This window comes from Triturus cristatus, chromosome 9 (genome assembly GCF_964204655.1).
Source record: "Triturus cristatus chromosome 9, aTriCri1.1, whole genome shotgun sequence".
Lineage (NCBI taxonomy): Eukaryota > Metazoa > Chordata > Amphibia > Caudata > Salamandridae > Triturus > Triturus cristatus.
Window position 1 is genome coordinate 83,942,298 of NC_140592.1, and position 25,747 is coordinate 83,968,044.

At 45.9% G+C, this 25,747-nt stretch overlaps 1 protein-coding gene across 2 annotated transcripts in view; it reads right to left on the reverse strand.

The window, feature by feature from the left end:
• Positions 1-25,747, reverse strand: part of LOC146797449 (cullin-associated NEDD8-dissociated protein 1-like) — a 276,655-nt gene that overhangs the window by 47,165 nt on the left and 203,743 nt on the right. For both annotated transcript variants that reach the window (XM_085624473.1, XM_085624472.1), the window contains exons 11-12: positions 23,487-23,582; positions 11,695-11,864 (exon numbers count right to left, since the gene is read on the reverse strand). In XM_085624473.1, coding sequence (XP_085480599.1) covers positions 11,695-11,864; positions 23,487-23,582 — 266 coding nt within the window. The remainder of the gene's footprint in view (positions 1-11,694; positions 11,865-23,486; positions 23,583-25,747) is intronic.

Below are 25,747 nucleotides of genomic sequence, written 5' to 3' on the forward strand. Positions count from 1 at the left end.
GCTCCCACCACAAAGATGACGTTCATGCCAGTGTCCGGCACCCCATACTGCGTCAAATGACGTTTCAGAGCTGCACGGCTATGCGCCGCAATATCTACCGCCATAAGGACAAGCTACACTTAAAGTAATCAGTAGCACAAGGGTTCAATAACCTTTTTAATGATCAAGCTTGAAGGAACCTATATCAAAAGAACTAGGTAGGTATTAAATCCGTCAGACTTGTTATCCGGAAACAAGACTGAGGGTGTTGTGGACTAATGTAAGCACTACTAAGGCGTTTCAACTCATAGACCAAACGTTAGGTGCGCCATGTTGCAGGGATTCTGCTTATACACAGAACTATGCGAAGAACCCCAGGACCTCAGTGAATTGTGGTGTACCAGAAACTCACCTCAGAACCCAGAACCCAGTATCCGGCTAGCATAAGTGGCCCATTCGTTATCCGAGATTTAGCTCGGCGGTCCCAATGAAAAGACAACCCAGAACACGCGACTCAGTGTACTCTCAGGAATGGTGGGAATCGGAAATACCTGTTCATATATTATTCTCACATCAGTCCACAACAAGAATCAACAGAGACACGGTGTAAATAAAAAGAGTTTATTTTTATAGACCACGTGTCCTAAGATGCAGTACTTTGGCTAATACAAGCAGACAAATGATTAAAATCAAAACCATCAGCATCGTTACAATACCATAGGGGTAACTTCACTGACCTTGCTGGGAGTGCTGCTCCTGTTTGCCTGTCCGTTTTCTGGCCACTTCGCCACGCCTCGCGGCCCCCGCTTCGCGGGAGCCGCTCGCAGGCAAGAGACCTTGTTGGGGATCCAGCCCTTAGTTTTCACTCGTGCATTGGAGCACCAACGCACCTTCAGGGACATTACAGCTGACACCAAGGACAGAGGCGGGACTGCGAGGACCAGCGTGCTCAGCGGCGCTGATCGGCCGCAGCTGGTCCTCTCCCCGCCCCCTCCACCTGTTAAAATCACCGCGGAGTGGGAGCTGCTTGGGTAACTTCACTGACCTTGCTGGGAGTGCTGCTCCTGTTTGCCTGTCCGTTTTCTGGCCACTTCGCCACGCCTCGCGGCCCCGCTTCGCGGGAGCCGCTCGCAGGCAAGAGACCTTGTTGGGGATCCAGCCCTTGGTTTTCACTCGTGCATTGGAGCACCAACGCGCCTTCAGGGACATTACAGCTGACACCAAGGACAGAGGCGGGACTGCGAGGACCAGCGTGCTCAGCGGCGCTGATCGGCCGCAGCTGGTCCTCTTCCCGCCCCCTCCACCTGTTAAAATCACCGCGGAGTGGGAGCTGCTTGGGTAACTTCACTGACCTTGCTGGGAGTGCTGCTCCTGTTTGCCTGTCCGTTTTCTGGCCACTTCGCCACGCCTCGCGGCCCCCGCTTCGCGGGAGCCGCTCGCAGGCGAGAGACCTTGTTGGGGATCCAGCCCTTGGTTTTCACTCGTGCATTGGAGCACCAACGCGCCTTCAGGGACATTACAGCTGACACCAAGGACAGAGGCGGGACTGCGAGGACCAGCGTGCTCAGCGGCGCTGATCGGCCGCAGCTGGTCCTCTTCCCGCCCCCTCCACCTGTTCTTCTCCCTGATAATCAGTGATAGCAACGCGCACGCGGGACGCGCGCGGGGCTAAGACCGGGGCTAAGACTGGGCAAAGACAGGGCCGTTTTAGGCCGTTATAGACCGATTAAGACCGGACCGGGCCATCCCTCTTGGTTATATATATATATTTTTTTTATTTGCGTTATTTAGTTGCGCTTGTGTTTTAATTTTAAACAACCTATAGTTTAAATAATGTCTGTCCGTGAAACTAGGAGTAAGTCTACCAAATCCGTGAAAAAGGCTACAGGGACCCTGGATGATTTTATCACAAGGACTACCCTTTCAATTGATAATGAGATTACTAAACTCCAGCACAGAGTATCCTTGGAGCTGGAGTCTGCAAGGAGGCTCTCTACCGAACTAGTATTAGGGAAAAAATCCTCTCTAGGTAGTATTGCCTCCTCAAAAACGCCTGAGCGCACTACTGGCCCCACACCAATTATCACCTTGGTCGAGGTTCACTCTACTGCTGAGGAAACAACTCCCTCTATTAATCAAGACTTTGTTCCCTCGGGCCCCTCTGTCAGTGTTGTGTCTGAAAGCTTTCCATCTTCGGACCCACTGATAGGGAATATCGTGGGTAGTAAAAATGGTGAGAAGCAAAAGGTATTGGTGGAAACAGACCCGATTAAAAGCCAGGTGCCTGTTAAGACATCATTAAAACATAAGAGAAAACGGAAACATATATCTGCGTATGCTAGAAAAAAGGCGAAGGTAGCCTTTAGCCAAAATATTATAGGGGGGGCCCCGCAAACACTCAATGTAAGTATTGCTAATAATATGTCTGACCAAGCGCCTCTAATTGTTCAAAGCGTCAATGCTAGTACAGATGAGCAAAACTCGGTCATAATGACTGACCACTCTGTCAATGAGGGCCAGAGAAATTCTTTGAACATGGTAGGACAGGAAGAGGGAAGGGAAGAGTTTTTAAAACTGGTATGGGATACGCTTAAGAAACTACTCAGGCCATTAGAAGTGAGGTTAACTGGCATTGAGAATCAGTTGCTTGAGGTAGAAAAAAGTGTTATTACACTATCTAGCTTAAGTCTCAATTGCACTGATGTACCCATAGTGTCTATGCAAGCACCAGCTACTGCTCCTGTGATACCTCTGAATAAAAATCCAACTAGCATACAGCAGCAAAAAGAGGAAATAGTTAAAAGAACAAATAAAACATCGATAACAAATACATTAGTTACATCAAATATAATTCCCTCGACCTCGTCATCTGCAAATACCTCTAACAAATCTCTGCTGAAGGGTCATGTTCAAAGCAAAACGCCTCAATTACCAAATGTTGCTACTACCCATTCTGCTATCCCCAACACCCCTGTTCCACAGAAATCCACATCTAATCTACCTGTCAGCAATAAATCCTTGACTGATAGATCTTTTGCCAATGTTCCTAATAAGCCAAACAATCAATCTGGCCATGCTTATAACAACTTTAAAGGAGGGTATATAGATTTACCACCTGACGCAAGCCCATTTGTAATTGTTCTTACAGGGGTACCTGAATTAGAAAACCAATATGAGGAGAACTTTCAATCTCTAAAAAATAAAGTGATCTATTGGTTAAATTCGAATAAACCCATTCCGAATCATATGAAAAGTAAAATCCTCATGGTTCGTAGGGTGCCGTGGGTAGGACCCATGGCTAAATCAATTATGGGTGACTGCATAGTCATTTCTTTTGAGGAACCCCATAGTGTTGAACAGATTTGCAAATGGAAATCATATGGAGATACACCACCCATTGAAGCCAGGCCTCTATCGTTTTTTTACCCCCCACCTAGGCCCATACAATATGGGTCCAATTGGAACACTGTCAAACAGTGTCACGGCTATGTACCCAACTTGGCTAGACAGGCAGATCGAAATATGTGGTCTGGTATTCCCACCTTTAACAGGTTCAGTTGTCTAGATGCTGTCGATTGACTTGGGACTATGCCAGATTGTATTCCCAAGTTATATGACACCTACTGTATACTAGGTAATAAGTCTTATTACCACCAGAGCAAGGAAAGGTCTCTAGCAGCTGATAAAGTATGTCACGATCTGGATGTGGGTTGCCTAGATGGGGGAACCAATACTATAGTAAGAGATGTGGTCATTGAGACAGAGAATCAAACTGCCGATATACAGTTAGGTAATGTTCATCATCAGCCGGTACTTATGCCGGCTTTTGATGATCAAACCTGTTCCAGTAATAGACTGACCCCACGTTTTCTCATTTTGTCTTGGAACATTGCTGGTGTTGGTAAAAATCTTAAGGATCCTGAATGGGCTGATTATGTTGATACTAGTGACCTTTGTTTATTGCAAGAAACATGGGCAATAGATGTTCCTCATAGAGTCGGATACAAAACCTATGGCACTGAGGCAGTTCAGTCTGATAGGGGGAGACCGTCAGGGGGGTTGATCATATGGCTTAAAATCACCTTGGTTATGAGGGTTGAAATTATAGAGACAGGAACACCCGATATTCTGGCCCTAAAAATTGTACCCCCAAATGGAAATGAATGTTACATTGTCAACGTCTATAATAGACCACTTGCCCATTCCAAGGTCTCACCTACTTTGGAAACACTGGATCTCTTTTTGAAAAAGGTAGTTGGAGATACCCCGGTAATTTTGGGAGGCGACCTAAACTGTAATTTCGAACCGGTTTCTGGTATTAATGACGTCTTTGAGGATGAGGACCAGGTGTACAAAATTCCCCAGCTTGAAACCTCAAACTTTGTTAAGTGTTCCACTTTGGCCGTTCAATTGCTTAGGCTAACGGCAGATCATGGTCTAAGAGCATGTAACGGCCGCCTTCCTTCGGACCTGACAAAACAACCAACTTTTGCGAAATCCAATAGTAATCTAGATTTCATACTTGTTTCACTTAACCTTTGGCATTATTTGATTGATTTAAAAGTGGCAAGTAGGGAGGAAAGTGATCACTACCCTTTAGAACTTTACATTGATGTGCAAATGTTTAGTGATATTACTACCAACCTAGCTACTCTATCATCTGAGACCACCAATGGCAAAATGTGTGAGGATGTACACATAAATAATAATACGACGTGCAGTAAAATGGCCCTATATTTTGTCTGATGGCAAGGCCCTAGCATCGGTGTACTCTCTCTTTGGGGAAATGTTTGGACCTATAGCTGGACAATCTTTTCTACCTGTCCACTTTGATCACTTTATCGAACTACACAATGTTTTCTTCAGTGAACTAAAAACTTGCTTGTCAAAAATGCCAAGGAAAAAGCAACAAAATATAAGAGTGGAAAGTCACGGAAAACTATGGTACGATCATTCATGCAGGTTGGCCAAGAGAAACCTCTTGCTTGCTATTAAAAGCAAATCAAAAGAAGGAGTCAAACTTGCAAGGGAGGCATATAAGTGTGCCCAAAAAACATCAAAAAAACTATGGGAAGAGTCGATTTGGTCAGAAATGCTAGTTGCTGCAAAAACTAATGATAATGTTGGGTTTTGGAGGTTGGTGGCAAATGAGGGGCATGCAGGCAGAGCTGTAAAAGACAGGTTTTTGGATGAAATGACATGGGTGACCCATTTCACATCCCTTTATAAACAATATGATGGTGATGACAACAAGATATTATGGTGCCCCCCTCCTATTGAACCCCTTGACTTCACACTGGAGGAAACAATAAGGGCGATTAATGAACTAAAAAATAGCAAAGCACCAGGCCCTGACAAAATACCGGGGGATCTTTATAAACACGACATCGAAGTATGGGCTCCTTATGTAAATCGTTTATTTAATGTTCTGTCTACAAGCTGTTGCTTTCCAGATAGTTGGCGTGCAGCGGAAGTTGTGTTAATCTTTAAAAAGGGGAACAGATCGGTACCTTCAAACTATAGACCAATTAGTCTAATGGACACCTTGCAAAAACTCTATGCCAAACACTTACTGTTTCGGATTAATGATTGGCTGGAGGACTCAAAAATAATCTCTAAATTTCAAGCCGGCTTTAGGAGCAAGACTAGTACCATAGATCAAATATTCAGATTCTGTTGTTTGATCTGGAAGTACGTGCATATTAGGAAAGGTCATTTGTATGTAGCTTTCGTAGATCTGAGAGCCGCATTCGACCTTGTCCCTCGCAACTTGCTCTGGAGGACCTTAAGTGAAGTAGGCTTGCCAGGGTGTCTTTTGGCTCAAATAGTTGAGCTGCATGCTGGAAATTATGCAAACATCAGGTGGGGTCCAAATGGTGAACTGACACGTAACATCCCGATTGAACGTGGGGTTCGCCAAGGGTGTGTCTTGGCCCCTACCTTGTTTTCCTTGTTTGTTAATGATGCTCCCAACTATTTGAATGGTTGTACTAATGATTCCCCGCAGCTTAATGGAGAGAGGGTGCCTGCGTTGCTCTTTGCGGACGACACCATTCTTATATCCCAGACCAAGAAAGGACTCCAGGCACTCTTAAACTCCTTTAGCTGTTATTGCATGACCAAGGGTCTGGAAATAAACGCTGATAAAACGAAATGTATGGCATTAAACCCCAGCAAACCGGATAGAGGGTTTTTGACTTTGAATGGCCAGAAATTAGGAACTGTGGAAAACTTTTCCTATTTGGGCGTTGCACTTGATTCAAAACTAAGTTGGAAGGCCCAAGTTGAGAAAAGTAAGGTATCATATGCCCACAACGTTAAACCTATTATACGTAGACTGAACGCTAGCACAAGCAAGAGTGTAACCCCTGTCTTAGAGCTTTTTAAATTTAAAATTCAATCTGCTATGTTGTATGGAGCAGAGATATGGGGACCTTGGGCTAGAGACAGCTTTCAGGGCTTGGATAATAAATTCATGAGAGCTATTGTTAGGGTCCCGAATAGTACACCTTTAATACCCCTCCAGCTCGATTTGAATTTTAAAAGAACAGATTACTTTGCCATTATAAGACCATTAATGTTTTGGGTTAGGTTATGGTCTACCCCAGAACTGCTCGAATACAGAAATGGCCTTCAAGAATTGTTGATTCTTGATTCTTTTAACTCTATTCAGTGGCTTGTGCATATTAAAAAATGGTTCATGCTTCTGGGATTGTACTCAATGTGGGAGAATCCTGACAATTTACCGGCCTTTTCTAAATCTATAGTAAAACGAGCCTTTTGGTCCTACATGAGTGACAGGCTCGTACATGAAAGTAGAGTTGGGTCTCTAATTCAAGGTTTTTTATCCTTTAAGGACGAACCCCGTTTCGAATCCTTTTTGGATGAAATTGAGCCACCTATTGCAAAGTCCCTTTACTTGAAGTTTAGATATGGGATCCTTATGCTGAACTATAATACAGAACGCTGGTCACAGAAAAGACTGGGAGGCCTGAATGACAAAAGCGGGTGTTGTCCTATGTGCTTAAACTCCTGTACGGAGAATGAGGTTCACATGTTGTTTGGTTGTAGTGCCTACCTGAAGGCTCGAAAGAAATGGCTAAAACCCATGTGTACTCTCCTAGGAACCAGATCCTGTTCTACAGCATACAGGATTATAAAAAGCAATACAACCCAGTTTATTGTATTTAGCATAAGCAGGTTCCTTTACTCTGTGTATATTATTCGCAGGAAACTTGGTCAGATACTCTGAGTAGGACCTCCGTATATGCTTATAAAAATCTGTTCCTAAAATGAAATGTGTTTTAAATTGAGGAGATGAAAATTTATTCCTGTATTACATTTTTAAACTTATTATTTTAAAGTGTTGCTGCATGTATGCTATTATGATTCTGTTTTTTTGTTTTTTTTTATATATACATGTGTCTTTTATGGCCAAATTGGCCGAAATAAAGAAATAAATAAATAAATAAAATACCATAGAATATAAAAGGGGTGATCATGTTATAATGACAGTGGATACTACCACCTTCCCTTTACTATGCTAATAGAAGGTCTCTTAGGCTTGAATAGGGGACCCCATACCTCAAAGATCAGCTTAGTGAAATCACATCACAGGAGCATCAGGAGTCTTCTCGCAGGAAGGCTCGTCTTCAGTCTGAATATTAAATATGATGTCTGCAATATTAAAAGCACCAACTTTCAGGTATTTGCAGCTGCCCGTGTGTTATGGCTAAATAGTGGGTCGATCAACCTAGAGAAGAAAACATGCATTGTGTAACAACCCAGACTGTTTGTCACATCATGTACAGACCAAGGTCGCTGCGCAGAGCTCGGGATGGTAACAACAGATTGCTCTCGTGTGAGGCAAGGCTCGAGTCAGCAGTTTGTTTAAGGAATAACATGTAAACGTAGTGTCGTGCGCAAAAGCAGTAAGATGGCTTTCTAACATCTAACGTGGTTATGCTAACTTAACAATGTATGTACTTATTAAGAGAGTCCTTACTACAATATCTTGCCCCTCTTTGCAAATTGAGTTCTTTAATGATTTATGAAATGGCATTTGTGGTACAGGTCTAACCCCACGTGCTTAACAACTCATAATCTCAGCATCTGATTTCTTGACAGGAAATGGCATGCACTTCCAAGTACTTGGCTAAAATGTCCTGCAATCTGTCCTTGGACAAACAGTGATTTTTGACTTAAGTGACTTCACCTCTGAGTCTAATAAAAGGTCTGCTAGACAGCATTAATTTCAAACTATATTTTCTCACCCAGCTACTGCAGACAGTTCAGTCCACCTCACACTAGTGTTGTTGGGGAGCAATTGATACACAGTGACATCATTTTAGCACTCACTGGCTCTGCTGGCCCTGCCGCTACATATCAAGGCAGTAGAGACAGTAATATGCACAACTTTGTGGAAGGATCTTTTCCATTCTGCTCTTAACACCCCAATGTCTAGAGGAATGTAGATGGACACCTGGGGTTTCAACAAGCCACATGTCAGCCACTGCTTCACAATGAATACAGTGTCTGTTGCTGGTCCTATCCGTGCCAGCACACCATGTTAGAGGTGCTTTAATATACCATGTCTGCCCAGCCTGCTTCCTTGTAGGGTAAGCGATGTGTTGATTTACAGAAAAAAAAATGAGAGAAATGGGAGGTGTAATTCGTTATAGGTGGACCCAAAGAAAAGAAAAAAAAACAATGTGATGAGGCTCAGTCATTAGGAGGTAATTGCTGTTTCTCCATGCTGTGAAGCATTAACTTTTTACCTATAAGACTTTCTCTTACATTGATGGCAGGTTGACTGAACATCTCCAAGCACGTGTGAGACCCGAGAACACTTTCCTCAGACAAAGTGATGCTTTTCAGATTAAGTAAAATAATTAGAAAACATGCTCATTTAGACAACTTTTACCTTTCCCTTAACCAATGAGCACATTTGGCGGAAAAAGCCACTGTAAAATTAATACGGAGTACAAATTAAGCAGAAAATGATGCGCTAGTGTAAACCAACACAAACTGATACTGCCTCTTTAAGAACTTCTAAGACTAAACCATCCCATCAATCCCAACATGAATTTGGGTAGTATGCTTTGTTTCCACCCAGTGATGAATATTTCAGCGTGTGTTTAGTTAAAATGCTATTTTTGTTTCAGTTTACATATTTAGATATCGTCCTCCTTTTTTGAATATTTTTTCTTGGAGAAAGAGTTTTTTCCTGGCTTTATCAGACAGTATTTCTAGTCTTTTCCATATCTTCACTTTTTGACAGGATCTGTGGTGGAAAGATGGGCATGATCTCTGTGTGGTTTCTTTTTCTGACTCGTTCCATCAAAAATCTGCAACATTTACAGAAAGAGATTGTAAAGGAGTCTTATGGATACGAAAGGAGAAATATGGAAAAACAGGGTCTTATCAACAGCTTATACCTAGATTTCAGGGGCAAAATGATTTAATGTTCAGGCATTACCAAGGTTCAATGTCAAGGGGTTCCGAAAACTCTAGGCAAACATTGAGCCATCTCTTAACTCGGAAACACTTTGCTGCCAGGTGGGCTTCCTGTTCCTTGGGGATGCTACCTCCTCAACCAAAGATAGGTTACTTGCATCTTGAATGTCTACGTACTTCTCTGTATTACCAGTCTACCCTACTGCAGATGGTATTTTGCTCATTCCATCTTCTGAAGATGAGACATCGCAACTATCAGCTACTTCGGTTTTACCTCAGAGAATAATCTAGTTCCATTTGAGTGTCCAGTCACTAAACTGGTTTGAGTTCAGAGGTGTCGAGCATTTCAGAGGTGGTTTGCTCAAAGCATTCTCAACATAACAGACAAACAGAGTGCATTAGCTAGAGAACAGAGAGACACAGAAGTGCTTCCCACACATATGGACTGCAACTCTCTGATGGACTGGTGTGCCTGCTCTCCAGATTCCACCCAGTAAGAATCTCTCCAATTGATGACCTGATTGTCTTTTAAAGGTTAACTAGCAGAGCCACAAAGAAATGTGATCTACAAACAACAGATCTAGAAGTTCACACTTATTTCTTCTTTGAATCTATCCTGATGAAACCACAGGTTCATCTTATAGTTTCTCTAGCTCTTTGACTCTCGGAGCATACAATGGACACATTCATAAAGGTATTTGCTGTATGGCTTCTCTTGAAGTATCTAGAGAAGGAATTTAGACTTCTTAGTCAGTCCCTAAGTTCCTCAAAGAAAATCTTAAGTATGAATCACCATGCTATGTGTTGTACAACAAATAGTCCCCCAGACGCATGACTGTGTTGTGCTGTTATCCTTCAAACATTAATACACAGTGTGTTTCTTCTCTTTCAAAATACTACTTTTATTAATGATATGAATTTCCACGTTTCCATTTAATTTTGAGCCAGAAAGATTCTAAACTGTAAATCATATATCCATCTTATGACTGAACTTTTCAAAACATTCAGTGCATTATAATTCGATAAATTCATAATGCATTTCAGATCAGGTGTCTGATCCAAAATGCAAGTGATATCATAATTAAACCTTGTTCTGGATTCTAGCATGACGATGCTCAGATTTTCTCAGCCGACACCATACCAGTGGAGTAATGTAAAATGATGAGGTATCCTTGCAGAATGTTAAGTCTCACAAATACTCATTGGCCTTGGACAGAACAGGCCCCTCTGGATGGTTTGTGCATCCTCCGAGCTGCAGGGGCTCCAGAGTCATGCGTTAAGCAGCCCTACACAGAACAACAGCAGATCAATATGCTGTTCGAAAGTTGGGAAGGAACCGCTAACCTTTAAACTCCTGAACCAGGTTTGTGGTCCAGTTAGGGGTTACTTGGGTACTTTTTAAACTGATGGATTTCCCTTGTGAGGCTAGGTTTATGGCTGATTTGCAACAATTCTGTTGAAAGGCTGCTTTGTTGGAGACCATCAGAAGGGTGACTGGGGTTCAGGCATCATGTTCAGAGAAAACATAGTTTTCCATTAAAGTAATATCATCCTCCTTTTCTTCCTAAAGTTACTTCTGATTAATGTGGAGATCAAATCATTTTGCTGACCTTTTTTTCCCAAATCCTACTTTTCTGTTGGTAAGGTTGTTGCATACCATCGAGGTCAAGAGGGCTTTCCATACTATCTAGAGAAGACTAAAAAACATCTTAAGGACAAGTGGCTTACTTAAAGCTTTGGAGCTGTTCATACAAGCGTAGTCTTGTTTATAGCCAGATAAGATAGTCTAATCTATTGACATTCCTATGAGAAAGCTAATGGACCTTTTCATGGTAAGGCAATATCACACACTACAAGAGGGAAAGCAGATGCTCTGCCTCTGATGAGAAATGTCCCCAATACCAACTCTTGTCTTTGTCCGTACTTTGCTAAGCACTTTTGTTTGAGCTCTCAGAACAAAACACTGATCGGACAGGCTTCACTTCACATTTGATATTGTGGCCATGATTGCCACTTTAAGGTTGTGGTGGGTTAGTCTGTGACTCTACACTACATTTTATACATTTGAGAGAGAATACCGCGCTAAGAAAAGAAACGTTCCTTACTTGAAAGTCTAGGTCTTCACCACTGTATTCATTCTGAATTCATAAAAAGTTATGCTGGTAGGTGTCTCTTTCCCAAATGCCTACTCTTGTATGGGAGAAACAGCAGAATAAGAACTCTAGAGTCTGCCTCCTATAACCAGATAAGCTATCCTACCTCTCGTATGAGGTCCTTCCGGATCTTGGTCTCGCTGTACAAGTGGGGCAGGACCATGCCCAGCAGATCTCGAACTAAAGTTGGCTTGTTGTGAGCAGCAGAGTTAAACATCACCAGTGCAACACGTCGAACGTTGAGATCAGAATCCTGAAGGGTCTTAAGGAAATCGCCTGCAGAATTGGAAGAGAAAAATGTAATGGCAATTGTTAAATGGAAACATGTAAAGCTACAATTATGGTGACTTTGTTACTCCTAGCCTGTTAACTGTCTCACATTAATGGCATATGGGTAGGGTGCTGCTTAGTAAGGGGCCTGGGAACTGCTTCTATAGCTGGTTTTGTTTGCCTGGTGGCACCAAAGCTGGAGTGTACATACAAACACTTGCGTCTTCCCTACTTTAAAAATGTAGCTATTTGGTGATTGTTTTTGACCTCTGACTTATAGGTTGGCAGAGGGTATTGATAAAAGGGAATGATCCTGTAAGCATTCTAAAAACAACTTTATAATACTCCTATGACTGGGGTGGGGGGGGGGGGGGTGCGTGACTTGGCCGGCTGCAAGATGGCCGCACTCTAAGTGGGCTCTGCCGGCCGAGCACAAGATCCGCAATCATCCTGCAGACAACTGCTTTCCCATCAGCCACAACCGGTGTCCCCTGACTTCTCCTCACCTGTGGCACCGCTTGGAGTGGTTTTCGTCTTCCGGAGCTGCCCGGTTGCTGTTCGGCCACTGAGCTGGGCCTACACCTTGCGGGCCTGCGGGAGCCTGGCTGCTCTGATTCTGCCGCTGGCGGGGCACCCTGGGACTATGTGCGGCCGGAGGGACGCTGGAGGCGACTACTGACTCCCGGCGAGTGTCTCTTGCCGCCTGGGCTTTCCGCGGTGGGGCTGGGGGCGTTAGCGCTGGACTGCCCGGCCGAGCCTAAGGAGCGCCTGCGCCATTTTCTACCCCCGTTCCCGACTGGTGAAGCCTCCGCCCGCACTCGGCGCCCGGCAACGCAAGCGGTGCGCCCCCGTGCTTCCTCGTCACGGCTGCCCAGGGCTGGTGTGCGCTCTCTATCGCCTGGAAGTGGTGCGGCATGTTGAGCTCCGGACCGCCAGATCGCTGCGGCCTCTCCCGGCAGATCGCAGCGCCGCGGCCCCTGGCGCACAGGACATCCGGGGCCTGGCCTTACTGAGGCCTCTTAATTTTCCCCACGACCTGTCTGCTGCCTGCGCTGCACGCCAGACATGCTCTCCTGTTGGCTCACTAATTAAAGAAGGCTGAAGCGGAAGACAAGTCTTCAACAGAGCAGGTATTAATTCATACCCCTGAATGTCATAACACACGGGTTGTGTGCATCCTGTGGCCGGTCCTCCCCCCTCTGTCATGTCTGCTGCTACCGCTTGAAGCGGGGAGTTCTCGCCCTCCTCAACACTGGCCCTGGAAAGTTTGTATTGCCCTGGCTGTTGGCCGAACCGGGCCCCGCTGCTCCACCGCTATCAGTTGGTCTGCCTCCTCGCCAGTTACCTCAACGCTTCAGTACAGTAGCGGAGCCACCATCAATAAACCTCCCGATCCTGCTTCACCATACACCAGCTGCAGAGCTGCATTTGGATCAGCAGTTTTGCGGAGGTGGCACTCCATCGTGGTCTTCCTCGGGGGAAAGTTCTCCTATTTGGCACTGTGTGGTGTGTGCTTTACTTTGCGGGACTCCCCCCCCCACCCCCCCTCCTGGGCTGGTTGACTGAGCCCTCTCTTCAGTATCTCGCGGGCTTCTCCAGTCTTCCATCCGCTCTCTGCCTACACATTCGCCTTCTTCTCTGAACATTGCTTGCTTTGGGGTCGCTCAGACGGAGCCTCTCCCGGTGATCTCTTCCAACTGGATGCCCTCTGCTCCTGTCGCTGTGAATAATTGCAGGCGGCCTTGTGGTATTTCCTTGCGGTAAATCTGTTTGCCCGGGGTGATCTGTTGCTCCCCTACATCTTGGCGGCGCATGCTGTGAGATTCCTTTGCAATGGGAAGGTCCGATCCAAAACAGCCCAAAATCACATTCGATCAACGCAGGTCGACTCGCCAGGACGGCACCAGCTCAGACAGTGGTGACCGCGCTACCACCATGGACTTGCCTCCAACTCGTGACGACGACCTAAAAACGATCATGTTAAGATGTCAAATCGACAGTTACAGGAATAGCGACCCAACTGGATCAGCTCTCTGCCTGACTAGACTCTGTGAAGGCTCGCGTTGACTCCCACGATAATCGCCTCCTCCACGTTGAGTCCAGGGTCTCGGACGCGGCCACTCAGGACCACCAGAAACTACTACAGATGGACAAAATCCTTGCTTTGATTCGGGAGAAAAATCAGGACTTGGAGGCGCAACCTCCGCATAATTGGTGTCCCAGGATCCACCAACATAGCCCGCATGGAAAACTATGTGGAACAACTGGTCAAGGAACTCTCTGTGATGTACTCTCCACAGTCTTCATTGTCGAACGAGCACACCGCTCCCTTGGTCCACGCCCCGACTCCGGATTACCTCCTCGCCCTATCATCGCAAAAATTTTAAATTTCCGAGATCGAGATGCTATCCTTCGTGCGGCGAGGGACATGGGCAAAATAAACCATCAAGGAAATTCGCTCTCGTTCTTCCCGGACTATACTCTCACTGTACAGGCCACCAGACGCGAATTCCTTCCTGCAAAGCGAATTTTGCAAAAACACGAGGGATCTTACTCTTTGGCATACCCAACAAAATTGAGAGTTCGACAGGACGCTAAAACACTGGTATTCCCTGATCCCAAGGAGGCCCTCGCCTTTGCAAAGAAACTCGACTAATCATCACGCTCCTCACCATACAGCTCTCTGCCGGTGGATGCTGATCGTCTTAGTGACAATGATTGACTGGTTGTAATGTTTGGGGCTATTACTCGCTGAACGTTGTCTGAAGTTCCGGTTGCTTGGCCACCCTGCTTAACTGCAGGGGTGTCCGCCGAGCCTTGCCATGCCCTATCGGGATAATTCCCAATCTTCAAATGGTTTCCCCTCCTCCAAGTTGTGGGTTCCTGTGGTGGGAAGGGGCGGTCTCTCAGCCTGATTGGGGGGTTGGAGTGGGTGTTCCGGGGTCTGTTTTGGGGGTAGGGATGGGTGTCAGGTTCGGTGTCATCTTGTCGCTACTGTTTGTTTTGTCGGGGTGGGATAGCTGGGTTGAGGTTGCGACACTGACATGCTTCTGGGATTGGTTTTTGAACTGTGCTCAAGGGGGGGGGGGGGTATGCCGGGTGGGGGGGTTATGAGATGTTAACTTTCGATTGCTCCTTATTGGTTCTCTTAGGTCAGATTGCGTCACTGCACTGTACTTCTTGTCCTCCTTTGCAGCTTTTACTTGTACGACATTATCCCCTGTCCAAACTGTACAGCTCCTTCCCCCTCCCTCTGGTGTGGGTTGCACACCGGGTCTCTGCGCACGGGGAGCCTCCTCTAATGCTCGTCCTGCCCGGGCGTCATGCTCCCAATTTATCATACCATCCGCAGAGGGCGGTTCCCTTGCGTCTCTTTCTGTGGGGATACTGTGCTGCTGCATGTCATCTGGGACTACCTGTGGATTTTATAATTTGCACTATTCCACAGTCCACTTGGGTATAATACAACATGACTGATACCATTTGTTGGACCTGGAATATATGTGGTCTTAATGATCACCGAAAAGCCAGGGTGGACATATGTCTCTTGCAGGAGACGCACCTATTGCCAGGGTCTGCCTCCAGACTCCAGTCGCGCCACTGGGGAGAAGCGCACTTCTCGTTCTATTCCTCTTACGCAAGGGGGGTTTCCATCCGGATACGTAGGGGTCTTCCCTGGCAGACTACTCGGGCGCTCACGGATCCAGATGGTAGATATGTCATTCTGCATGGCTCCATGCTGTCTCAGCCTATGACGATCGCCGCGGTCTACGACCCCAATTCGAACGATCCCGACTTCTTCAACCACGTATGGCATCTTATTTCTTCCTTTGGCCAGGCGGCGGTTCTCTGGGGGGGGGATTTTAACGTTACACTTTCAGCGGCACTGGACCACTCTGATCCTCGCTCTTCACATCCGCACGCCACCGCATCACTTCAGTCCATACTCACTGACAACTTGCTTTCGGATGCCTGGCGTCATTTGTGGCCTGATGCCCGGGAGGGCACTTGCGTCACTGGTGCTCGGGGATGCTGGTCACGTATTGATCTATGGCTTGCTTCCCCGGACATCCTCACTTGGCTCACCACTGCAGCACATAAAGCGCGCACCTTTTCGGACCATGCACCGGTCCAAATTAGCCTTCGCCTCCCTGCCTCCCCAAAGCGAGCGTTCACATGGCGACTCCCTCCGAACGCACTCCATGACACAGTATTCTGCGACGAAATTCAAACAGCAATCATCTTCTTTTGATCTAAATGTGGGTTCCGTAGAATCTGCTTCCACTCGTTGGGAAGGCTTTAAAACAGTAATACGAGGCGAGTGCATTTCGAAACAGGCCGGCGTTCTCCGTTCTATTGGTACCACTCTGGCTAAGTTGGAAACTGAGATTCGGGATTTGGATGCCTCCCAGGCAGCACATCCCAGTCCTGAGACCCTCGCGCTTCTAAGGCAAAAGCACATTGACTTTTCTGAAGAGGCTGAGAGAGAGCTTGCCTTTTTTGGGCAGAGAGGCCCGAGCTCGCCGCTTTGGGGAGGGCGATTGGCCTGGAAAGACCTTAGCCAACCTCCTATTCCCTCCACGTGCTGCGTCGTATATTACGGCTCTCAGCGATGGGGACCCTGCCAGAACCACCTCTCCGGAAGAAATTGAGAGTTGTTTCATGGATTTCTACTCGCAGCTATATTCCGCTGGCCCCCCCACCCTCACTAGGCCTTCGAACAATACTTCGAGACTATTGCGTTGGTATGGCTGGAAGATTACCATCGGAAATTCTTGGATGAGCCCTTCACTTGGGGGGAGATACTTGCCGCAATCAGCAGTTTGCCAGCCAGCTGACTGTCGCGATTCTTATCGTCCCCTCTCTCTTATAAACATTGACAATAAAATCTTTGCTAAATTAATCGCCTCTCGCCTTCTTCTACTCATGCCTACCATTGCCCTCCCTGACCAGTCTGGTTTTATTCCTGGGCGGGCCACCTTGCATAATCTCCGGACCATTTTTTCAGTCCGTCACCAGATCAACCCCAGCCTCCCAATTGCCGCTCTTCTAGACGCCACTAAGGCGTTCGACAGGCTCGAATGGCCCTTTTTATTTTTTATTTTACCCCTCATTGGCTGCAGCACTATGTTTATACGAAAGGTATCTCTTCTCTACACCCGCCCTTCAGCTAGTCTCTGGATCAATGGGCAAATAACGGAGCCCATCTTTATTAGATGTGGCACTCGGCAGGGATGCCCTTTGTCACCTATGCTCTTCGCCATTGCCATTGGAGCCCCTTGCTGCTAGACTCCGGCAACATCACACCCATGGGGGTATAGGTTTCTCGGCCCGTTCCCTCCTGGTTTCTATGTATGCAGACGACATCACTTTGTACGTGCGCCACACCCAGGAAACTCGTAGCCCTCTTGTATGTGAGATAATACGCTTTGGTGGACTGTCGGGCATTCAGGTCAACTGGAGTAAGTCCGTGTTATTCCCCCTTACGGATGCCACCAGACCATTTACGCCGGATTTCCCCTTTATATGGGCCTCTGGCCCCACCCGTTACCTGGTATCTGGCTGAGTAGGGACCTTGATGACCTCTGGAGATCTAACTTCGGGCGTGTGGTGGATTGGCTGGAATCCAAAATTCCGAATTGGAGTCGGATTCCATTGTCTCTGGCAGGCCGCATCGCCATTGCTAAGATGGTGATTTTGCCGAAATTCCTCTACCTTATTTTGAACATTCTGATCCTCCTTACTGCTCATTTCTTTCGCAAACTCCGTTCCTTGATCATTTCTTTAGTCTGGGCGGGTAAACAACCCAGAATCGCATATGACATCCTCACTCTCCATATGTTGGCGGGGGGCATGAGAGCTCCTAATTTCAAGCTTTACGCCTTATGCGCTCAGGCCAGCTTTATGCACTTTTGGATTCACCCCTCCCCATATCAACCACATGTGGCTGTGGAAACTAATATTGCATCCCCCTGGCCGCTGACCACCACCCTTTTTGCCCCGGCGTGTCGTCCGCGGACGGAGGTGGACACGGTTGAGACATTGCGGTGGGCCTGGTCCGGTCTGCGCCGTGTTTCCTATCTTCCATTGTTGTCGGCAAATGACATGCCTATCGTGCGTCATCTTGCCTTTCCCCCTATTCAGCCTTCCGGCATGTCCAAACATGCATCACGTCTGGGCCTGTCGACATTGGCAGATTTATACCCCGGCAACACATGCTATGCTCTCCCCGCCTCTTCTGGTCCTCTGGACACTCTCTTATTTTATCAGCTGCGTGCTATATGCCGGGAGATCCATTCTATGTTCCCCCAGCCTCCGCCCACGATGCCAGCTCTTGATTTCATATACACATCCTCGACACCACACAAAATTGTAACTAAACTATATGCCCTCACGTTGGCATCCATTTCCATCTCCACTGATCGGGTGCGCGTGGCGTGGACCTGGGCATGGACATAGCCCAGGCCGACTGGCTTTACTGCTGCAATCAGACGAAGAAACTGCCACCTAACTACCGAAACCCGTCTCATTCATTTCAAGTATCTACTTAGGCTATACCGCACTCCTGCCCAGCTTCACAAACTAGGACTCATACCCAGTGATGGTTGCATGCGCTGCGCTGCTCCTGCTGCAGATTTTGCCCATCTAGCATGGCTATGCCCCAAGGTGTCAGACTTTTGGAGGGAAGTATGCACCGCTATCTCCGAGATTACCTCCGCGACGGTGCAGCCCGACCCTCCGCTCTGTCTGCTAGGCTTTGTAAAGTTCTGCCCAGATGCTTCCCGCCGCTTGATCGCAATGCTGCTTGTGTTGGCTAGGCGTAGGGTGGCCATGTGCTGGGGTCGTAGGCCAGCGCCTAAATTTGCTCATTGGCTTGAGGGCGCCTTGAGATGTCAGTCCTTGCTTTCGGAATTCTGGGACTTGCTGCCTGCGAGGTCTCGCCCATTAGACATATGGGGTCCCTTGGTGACATATCTCCGTTTCCGAAGTCCCTCGAGCCGTGCTGCCTCTCCCGCGCTCCCCGCCGGCACTCCGCCCGCGGAGGCCGCCAGTGCTGGACAGTAATGGCTTCCCATATCCCTCCGTCCCCCCCTGTTCGCTGCACTTGCCATCCTCATAGCCGTGGTGCCTACACCCCCTCCTGTGAGACGATATTCATGTTCCTTTTATTGTCACAACAATAGTACTAGGTCTTTGTTTGCTGCATTTGGGGAATGTCTTTACATATGCGACAATGGACTCGGAATTCACTGTGTATGTTGATCTGATCTGATGCAAACTGTATTCTGACTTGTGAACTTGTCAATAAAGGTTTTGAAAATCAAAAAAAGGGAGGAGAAAACGAAACCGGGCAGTATAGCCTTGGGCAAATAGGTCGAATCTCCTGGCAAGCATGAACACTAATTTGAATGGAAGCACTGGCAGTTTAATAGCTGCAGAACCTGCACCCCACATATTTCTTTGTAATAGAATATGATTAGTAAAAGTACACTGAATTTGCCTTTTCTATAATGGTGTATTCACAGAAATCAGATAGATGGCCCATGCGATGCAGCAAGTAGCAGTGATATAGACAGGATGAAATTCACCTAGAACCTGTGGCATTACTCCTTTGCCCTCAAAAGTCACAAAACAGCAGGCCTGTGGATTGTACAACCCTGGATCTGTTCAGCTGACATTGAGATTCTGTAGTGTTTCTCTGACTGAGAAAGCCTGTAAAAAGGTTCAGGGAAACAAAGGTGGTGTGAGCCCTCATTATTTCCATGAGCATGTAGGTACAGCACACAGGACACATAGGGAAACTATACATTTTCCAGGAGAGGAGATTCATGTTGTAGGCTACCATGGGTTGAAAGGGCTTGTACGTGACTAAACTGGTTACCAATGTATGAGGTTTGGCCCATTAGAGTCTGCTGAAAGTGGGGCCTCATACTAAATAATAAGTCTAAATCATTTCCAGTCAGCCACCAATTCCTAATAATTTTATACAGAAATGTTCACGCACCTGGTTTTTATTCTGGTGCCAGGGATTGGTATTATCCAAGTATTCCATTATTTTAAAATATAACTGTTCATTTTATTAATTGATCTCATATCGAAACCACACACCACTAGTGTGTAAATAAGCTAAACATATACCACAAGAATCAATTAAAAGCACCACAAATGAAACAATAAATCATATCCAAATGTTATCACCATTTGTGTGAAACACAACACTTAAGAGGGAACTCAAGGGATCAGAAACTCTTTTTTGTTTAGGAATTCTATTGAAATGGGAGTTATTTTGTCCCACTGAGAACACAGGACCTTGTATTCTTTATATAGAGTTCAAGCCTTTCTTAGTCAAGTCTTTCTTAGTGTGGTCCCATGAGGGATCGTTGTCCAGGCATCCTGTGAAGTGTTCCTCAGTTAATGGCGACTACGAGGTGCGGTTTTAATGCTTAGGTGGAACTGAGGTTTTTGGAGGTCTTCCTCAAAAGTGCGATCCTAGCAGTGTTACCAGTCACTTTTTCAGTTTCTTTTTTATTTGTCAGTATTTTTTAAGTTTGTTAATTAGGTAACCATTCTTCCACTATAAGTACTATAACTGTGAACTTGTTGTGAACCTGGACAGTATCGCAATGATCATTTTCCTTGATGAAAGCAGTTGCCTCATCGCCGGGTTCAACAAGAATATGGTTAGCCTCTGAAAATTACTATATCTCTTTTAGACATTGCTAGTTGAGTTCCCAAGAAAAGAGATTTTATGCCTACAATAGGAACTTCAAAATTTTACATGGGAAGGAGGGAGTTTATGGGTGAGCAGGAAGCTCCCTTCTGGATCCTTGGGAAAGGGGAGGATCTGCATGCCCTGACCTAGGCAGGTACTGCCAAGCTGCAGGTGATGACGGGATAGATACCCTGATCTTCTGAGAAGCCTTAGGTTTTAGTCAATCAGGCAAATCGCATGTGAGCCCTTTTGAGTAGAGTTGTGGCTACGTGAGGAGCACAGACCAAGATCTCTTTACTCAAGCCTGTTATTAGGATATTCCTGAACTCAAGAAGTAAACGGCTGGGCTCCTCAATCTTGACATTCTGCCCCAACACATGATACGGACCTCACCTCAGCACTAGATGAGATTGCCTTCACAAACTTGAGGAAGGCGTGATGTAGGATGGCAAGAGAGATGTCTGAAGGTGAAGTCCTTTGAAACATTCAAACACAAATTTAGTGTATCTGAGACATAAAGTATGCAATACTCTGGTGATTCAACCTAGCCTTTGTTAACCACATGCTTTTGATAAGTACACACTTGTTTCCCACCTTATACACAATGTGCTGTCAGCACTGTGTCATCTATTGTGTTCCTTGGATAAACATGTAATTGTATATAACCGCTTGCAGCTAAAGGCTTGCTTTTGAAGTACAATACGTCATGTGGTCTATGCTGATCTAATGAACTCATTTCCATCTTTACCACTATATTACTGAAAACGGATACATTTCCCTTGAGTATTTTTCTTATATAGGATTTTAGTAATATGTATTTTCTGAAGTATCGATTTAATATCAATCAATAACCCCACATAAACCATTAATTTATGATTATCATTTCAGCTGAGGTATTGGGTTATGAGCCCTGAAGTTATGTCAGGGGCAATTAAGAATCTGACAAAATGATCGAAAAACGTATGCTATATTTGTGGATTACAGATGTAAGCTTTCAAGTTTATAAAGTTATTACGGTTGCCTGACCTGCAGTCATTAACACACCATAAAGTATGTGAAACCAAAGTGCAAATGTGGCTTTCAGTAGAAGACTGACAAAATGAGTCCATACAACCCACAGAGGTCAACATTAACTTGATATGTAGAGGGCATCCTAATTTCCTCATGATGAAGACAGACCCAGGGGCAACATATGATTGCTGGAGGAAAGAAAGAACATTAGGCTGCCAAGGGTTGAATGGTTTCCTGGCTAAAGACACCTTTAAGGGAATCCTTAAAGACTGAAATAATTAAGAACAATGCCTCTTTCTGTCAATGTGAGGGAATCTTAAAAATTGAGAAAGGTGGTATAGGAGTTGGGAAGAACAGAAGTGACCCCCCCCCCCAAGTGCTCTGCAAAATACTGCACTGGAGGAGTCTCTGGTAATGACCTGAGCTATGACGTGTCCTACAGAGGGGAATTAAAGCTGGGGATGCAAACCATTGTGAATCTGGGTGGAGTAGAGAAATAAACAGTGATTGGACTGCCTCTTGTAACACACCACATCAAACATCAACAGGGAGGAGGCATACACTCAAGTGACCATGCACAAACAACCCTTACAAAGGGGATGGCAGAGGGAATGAGAGACAGGTTTGGGTCATGCATTTTTGCACTCTCCCTGCTAAATATCACTATCACATTAGAGCAAACGTGTCCTATATGGGGTATAAATGAAAAAGCCCCTGTATCTTCTAAGTGGGATAATACCCTTTCAACAAATATACTTCTGTATCTATTATCAATAGACAGGACCTAAGGGATATTTAGGAAAATATACAGGTTGGACTCACTCCTGCCCCACCCCTCCTCTTGGGTGTCATGCTTTATTATCAGTCATTCCGCGCTTGCTAGAGAGATTATCCTCTAATGGGAGTGGGTCCTCGGTGTGTCGAGGGTACTTAGAGGGAAAAATGGCTAAGGATCCAGATAAAGTGTAAACATCCTGATCACTTCCCCTATGGATATTACACTTTAGTAGGCAGGTTGTGAGGAGACAATAAAAAAAAAGATGGGATGTGCAAGACACCATTATGAGTCTTACATCTATTCGGGTCAACATGCTTCAGCCCTCTTGGTGGCCCAAAGAAGGAGTCCAGGGCTTTTTTCAGGACCGGAATCCTACTTTCCCCACGGTGTGTCCCTGTCTCTACATACACATACATCTCCAGCACACATATATAAAATACCAATGGTAAGTCTCTGCTGGGAGTGAAAATTTGCCTATCAATTGAAATTCATAAGGTCCTGTAATATAAGACGTAGAACAGAGAAACAGATATTGAATTACAGACATTAAAACAAAAAAAGTAATGATACATGACAATATGGGACATGCAAAAACCCACAAGGAGTCCATCTGGGTTGATTCCCCTAGTAAACATGCTTTGCCACTCCTGTGTGCACTGCAGCTACGTGTGAACACTGCAAATATTAACACACTCCAACACGCAGATCATGGTAAACACTTGCGGGTGTGTGAAGAAACACCATGCAATTCAATCTACACACTCCCTTACCCTAACTATTGGATATTCAGACACTATGGAGGGGGTTCTTTGGCGAGCGCAGGATGACTGATGATGCAGCATAACACCCGGGGAGATGAGGAGAGGGGGGGATGGGGGAGGGTGAGTGAGGATCAGGTTGTAATTTATTTATACTCCTTCAATGCTCGGATACAATTACAACTAACTTTTAGGAGCACTGGCCTGTGATGTGGAAGAGGTTAAGATGACATACTATATAATGTAGCAGAAGTAAACTCCCTGGATTGATATGTATTGCTTCATTTGAATGCACATACATTCAGGTTATATGCCTAATTTCTAAAGACTACCTTTAATTAGAGCGCAGGTGATTCTTTGGCACTTACCTATATTTCCCTTGAGAAGTGGGTCAATTGGTTGTGGCTGGTCTGAAATGGTGAATTTGATGGCAGTCACCACAGTGCTGCGTGCATATGGAGAGCCTAAAATTGCACAAAAACACAAAACAAAATGTCATGGAAAGAAGAGAAATCAAATATTTGCACTAGACTTGAATCAATAGTGCATTATCTCCAAGCAACCACTGTAGTAACCCCAGAAATTTAAAGTAGGTTGGAATTACACTGGCACTACAATGAAAGAGTGCATTGAAAGATGTTAGACTTTGCACCTTGGCGTGGGTCTCCCTTCCATTTTTAGGTCTCGCCTGACCCAGCGCTTGCGCTGATCTGGCGAGACTTATTGAGAGGGCTCCAAAAAGTGCTACCAGGCCAGCCTAGAGCTACAGTGCATGTGCGCGGGCGCCGCGCTTGCCACAATTACTTTCACTTTCGCGGCCACACGGCCGCTTTGATGTTTGATCGCGATCACTTTCACAGCCCTTGGTATAGCCAATAGGTCTCGCTTTTGGGACATTATAAGTATTTAGTTATGCAACTGTTGCATGGCTAAACACTTATAAGGTCCCAAAGGCGAGACCTATTGGCTATGCCAATGCTTGTTTGCTGTTGCCTCATGTATTTTTGCTGGTGTTAGATGCTTTGGACACTGTGCCACTGCTGTCCACTGCTACAGTGCAAGTGCTCCCTATTGTAAATTGATGTATGAATTAGTGATTCCATGATTGGCTGGTTTGGGTTACCTGTCAAACTCTAGAACAGTGCACCAGGAGTGCCAAGGGCTGGTAATCCAAATGCTGCTGGATTAACTCAGGGAACATGGTAGAAATTTGAGTTTAGTATGCCTGAACTCAGAATGATAAAATACATCTTTTAGTGAAGTTGGTTTTAACATTCTGTGTTTGAAAATACCACTTTAAGAAAGTAGGTATTTTCTTGTCTAACCATCCAAACCTGCCTCTGCTAGGCTGTGTATTACTTGTCTGGAGTTTGAGTGACAAGGGCTGGGGGATTCCAGGAGACAGGGTGAGTTAGCACAAGGCTTAATGGAGAGATCTGCATCTAGATGGGTGGGAGGAGTTGCACCTGCGACCTGAATAGGGCTGTGCCTTCCCTTCACAATGCTGGCCAGTGGCGGCTGGTATTAAGGGGCGTAGGAGGCGTTGCCTCACCTACCAGCGTCGGGGAAAACTAAAGGGAGAGTCTGAACACCAATTGAGCAGTTTAAAGAAGTGCTCACTGCTTGGTGGTCCGCCGTGAAACTTGAAAGTTAAACTATGTAAAGTAAAATAAATATATATATTTTTTTTTACTTACTTACTTATACTTTCTGCAATGTGCGCATCTGCAAAAGCTGGGCGAGAACTATCCGTCGCCCTCGAGGCACAAGCGAGCAGGCGGGTGACATCAGCCTTGTGGGAGTGGCTGAAAAAAGCGGCAGTGCATGGTTTTCAAATGGGGCGATAATGAATTGGCCCAGGGCGCGGTCAGTGGAGCGCCATTCAGGGTAATGGGACGGGGCAGGGCTGGCTCACAGTGCACTGAGTGCAGGGGGCGGTAACATTTACAGCACTCCTTTCGCCTCCGTAAGGAATATGCTACTTACCAGTATGCATCTGTTCTTGGCATGTAGAGCTGCAGAGTCACACACTGAGGATAAGATCGCCATCTGGTGTTGGGCTCGGATGACTGCAGGTTGTTGTTGTCTTCGGAAGAAGCCTTTGGTCACGAGATTGGTGACTCCTCCCCTGGACAACAGTGCGCATGGGCATCCACTCCATGGTCAGATTGTTTTTTCGCCATGATGGGAAAAGATGGAGTGTATAGGAATGAAAAGAAATGATGTCCATGTGCAATGTCTAAGTAAGACAGATGCTGGAACAGATACAGGTCCCGGGGAGGCGGGTGGGCGTGTGTGACTCTGCAGCTCTACATGCCAAGAACAGATGCATACTGGTAAGTAGCATATTCCGTTCGAGGCATATGAGCTGCAGATCACACACTGAGGATAGATTATATAGCAGTGCCTCCCCTTAGCGGTGGTCGCCTGTATCCGTTGCAGCGGTTTGAAATAAAGTTTTTAGGACAGCCTGGCCCACTGAGGCCTGTTGTTTGGCTTGCACATCAACACAGTAGTGTTTAGTGAAGGTATGCGTGGTAGACCACGTGGCTGCCTTGCAAATGTCTTCTAAGGGAATGTTACCTAAGAAGGCCATAGAAGCCCCTATTTTACGCGTGGAGTGAGCCCT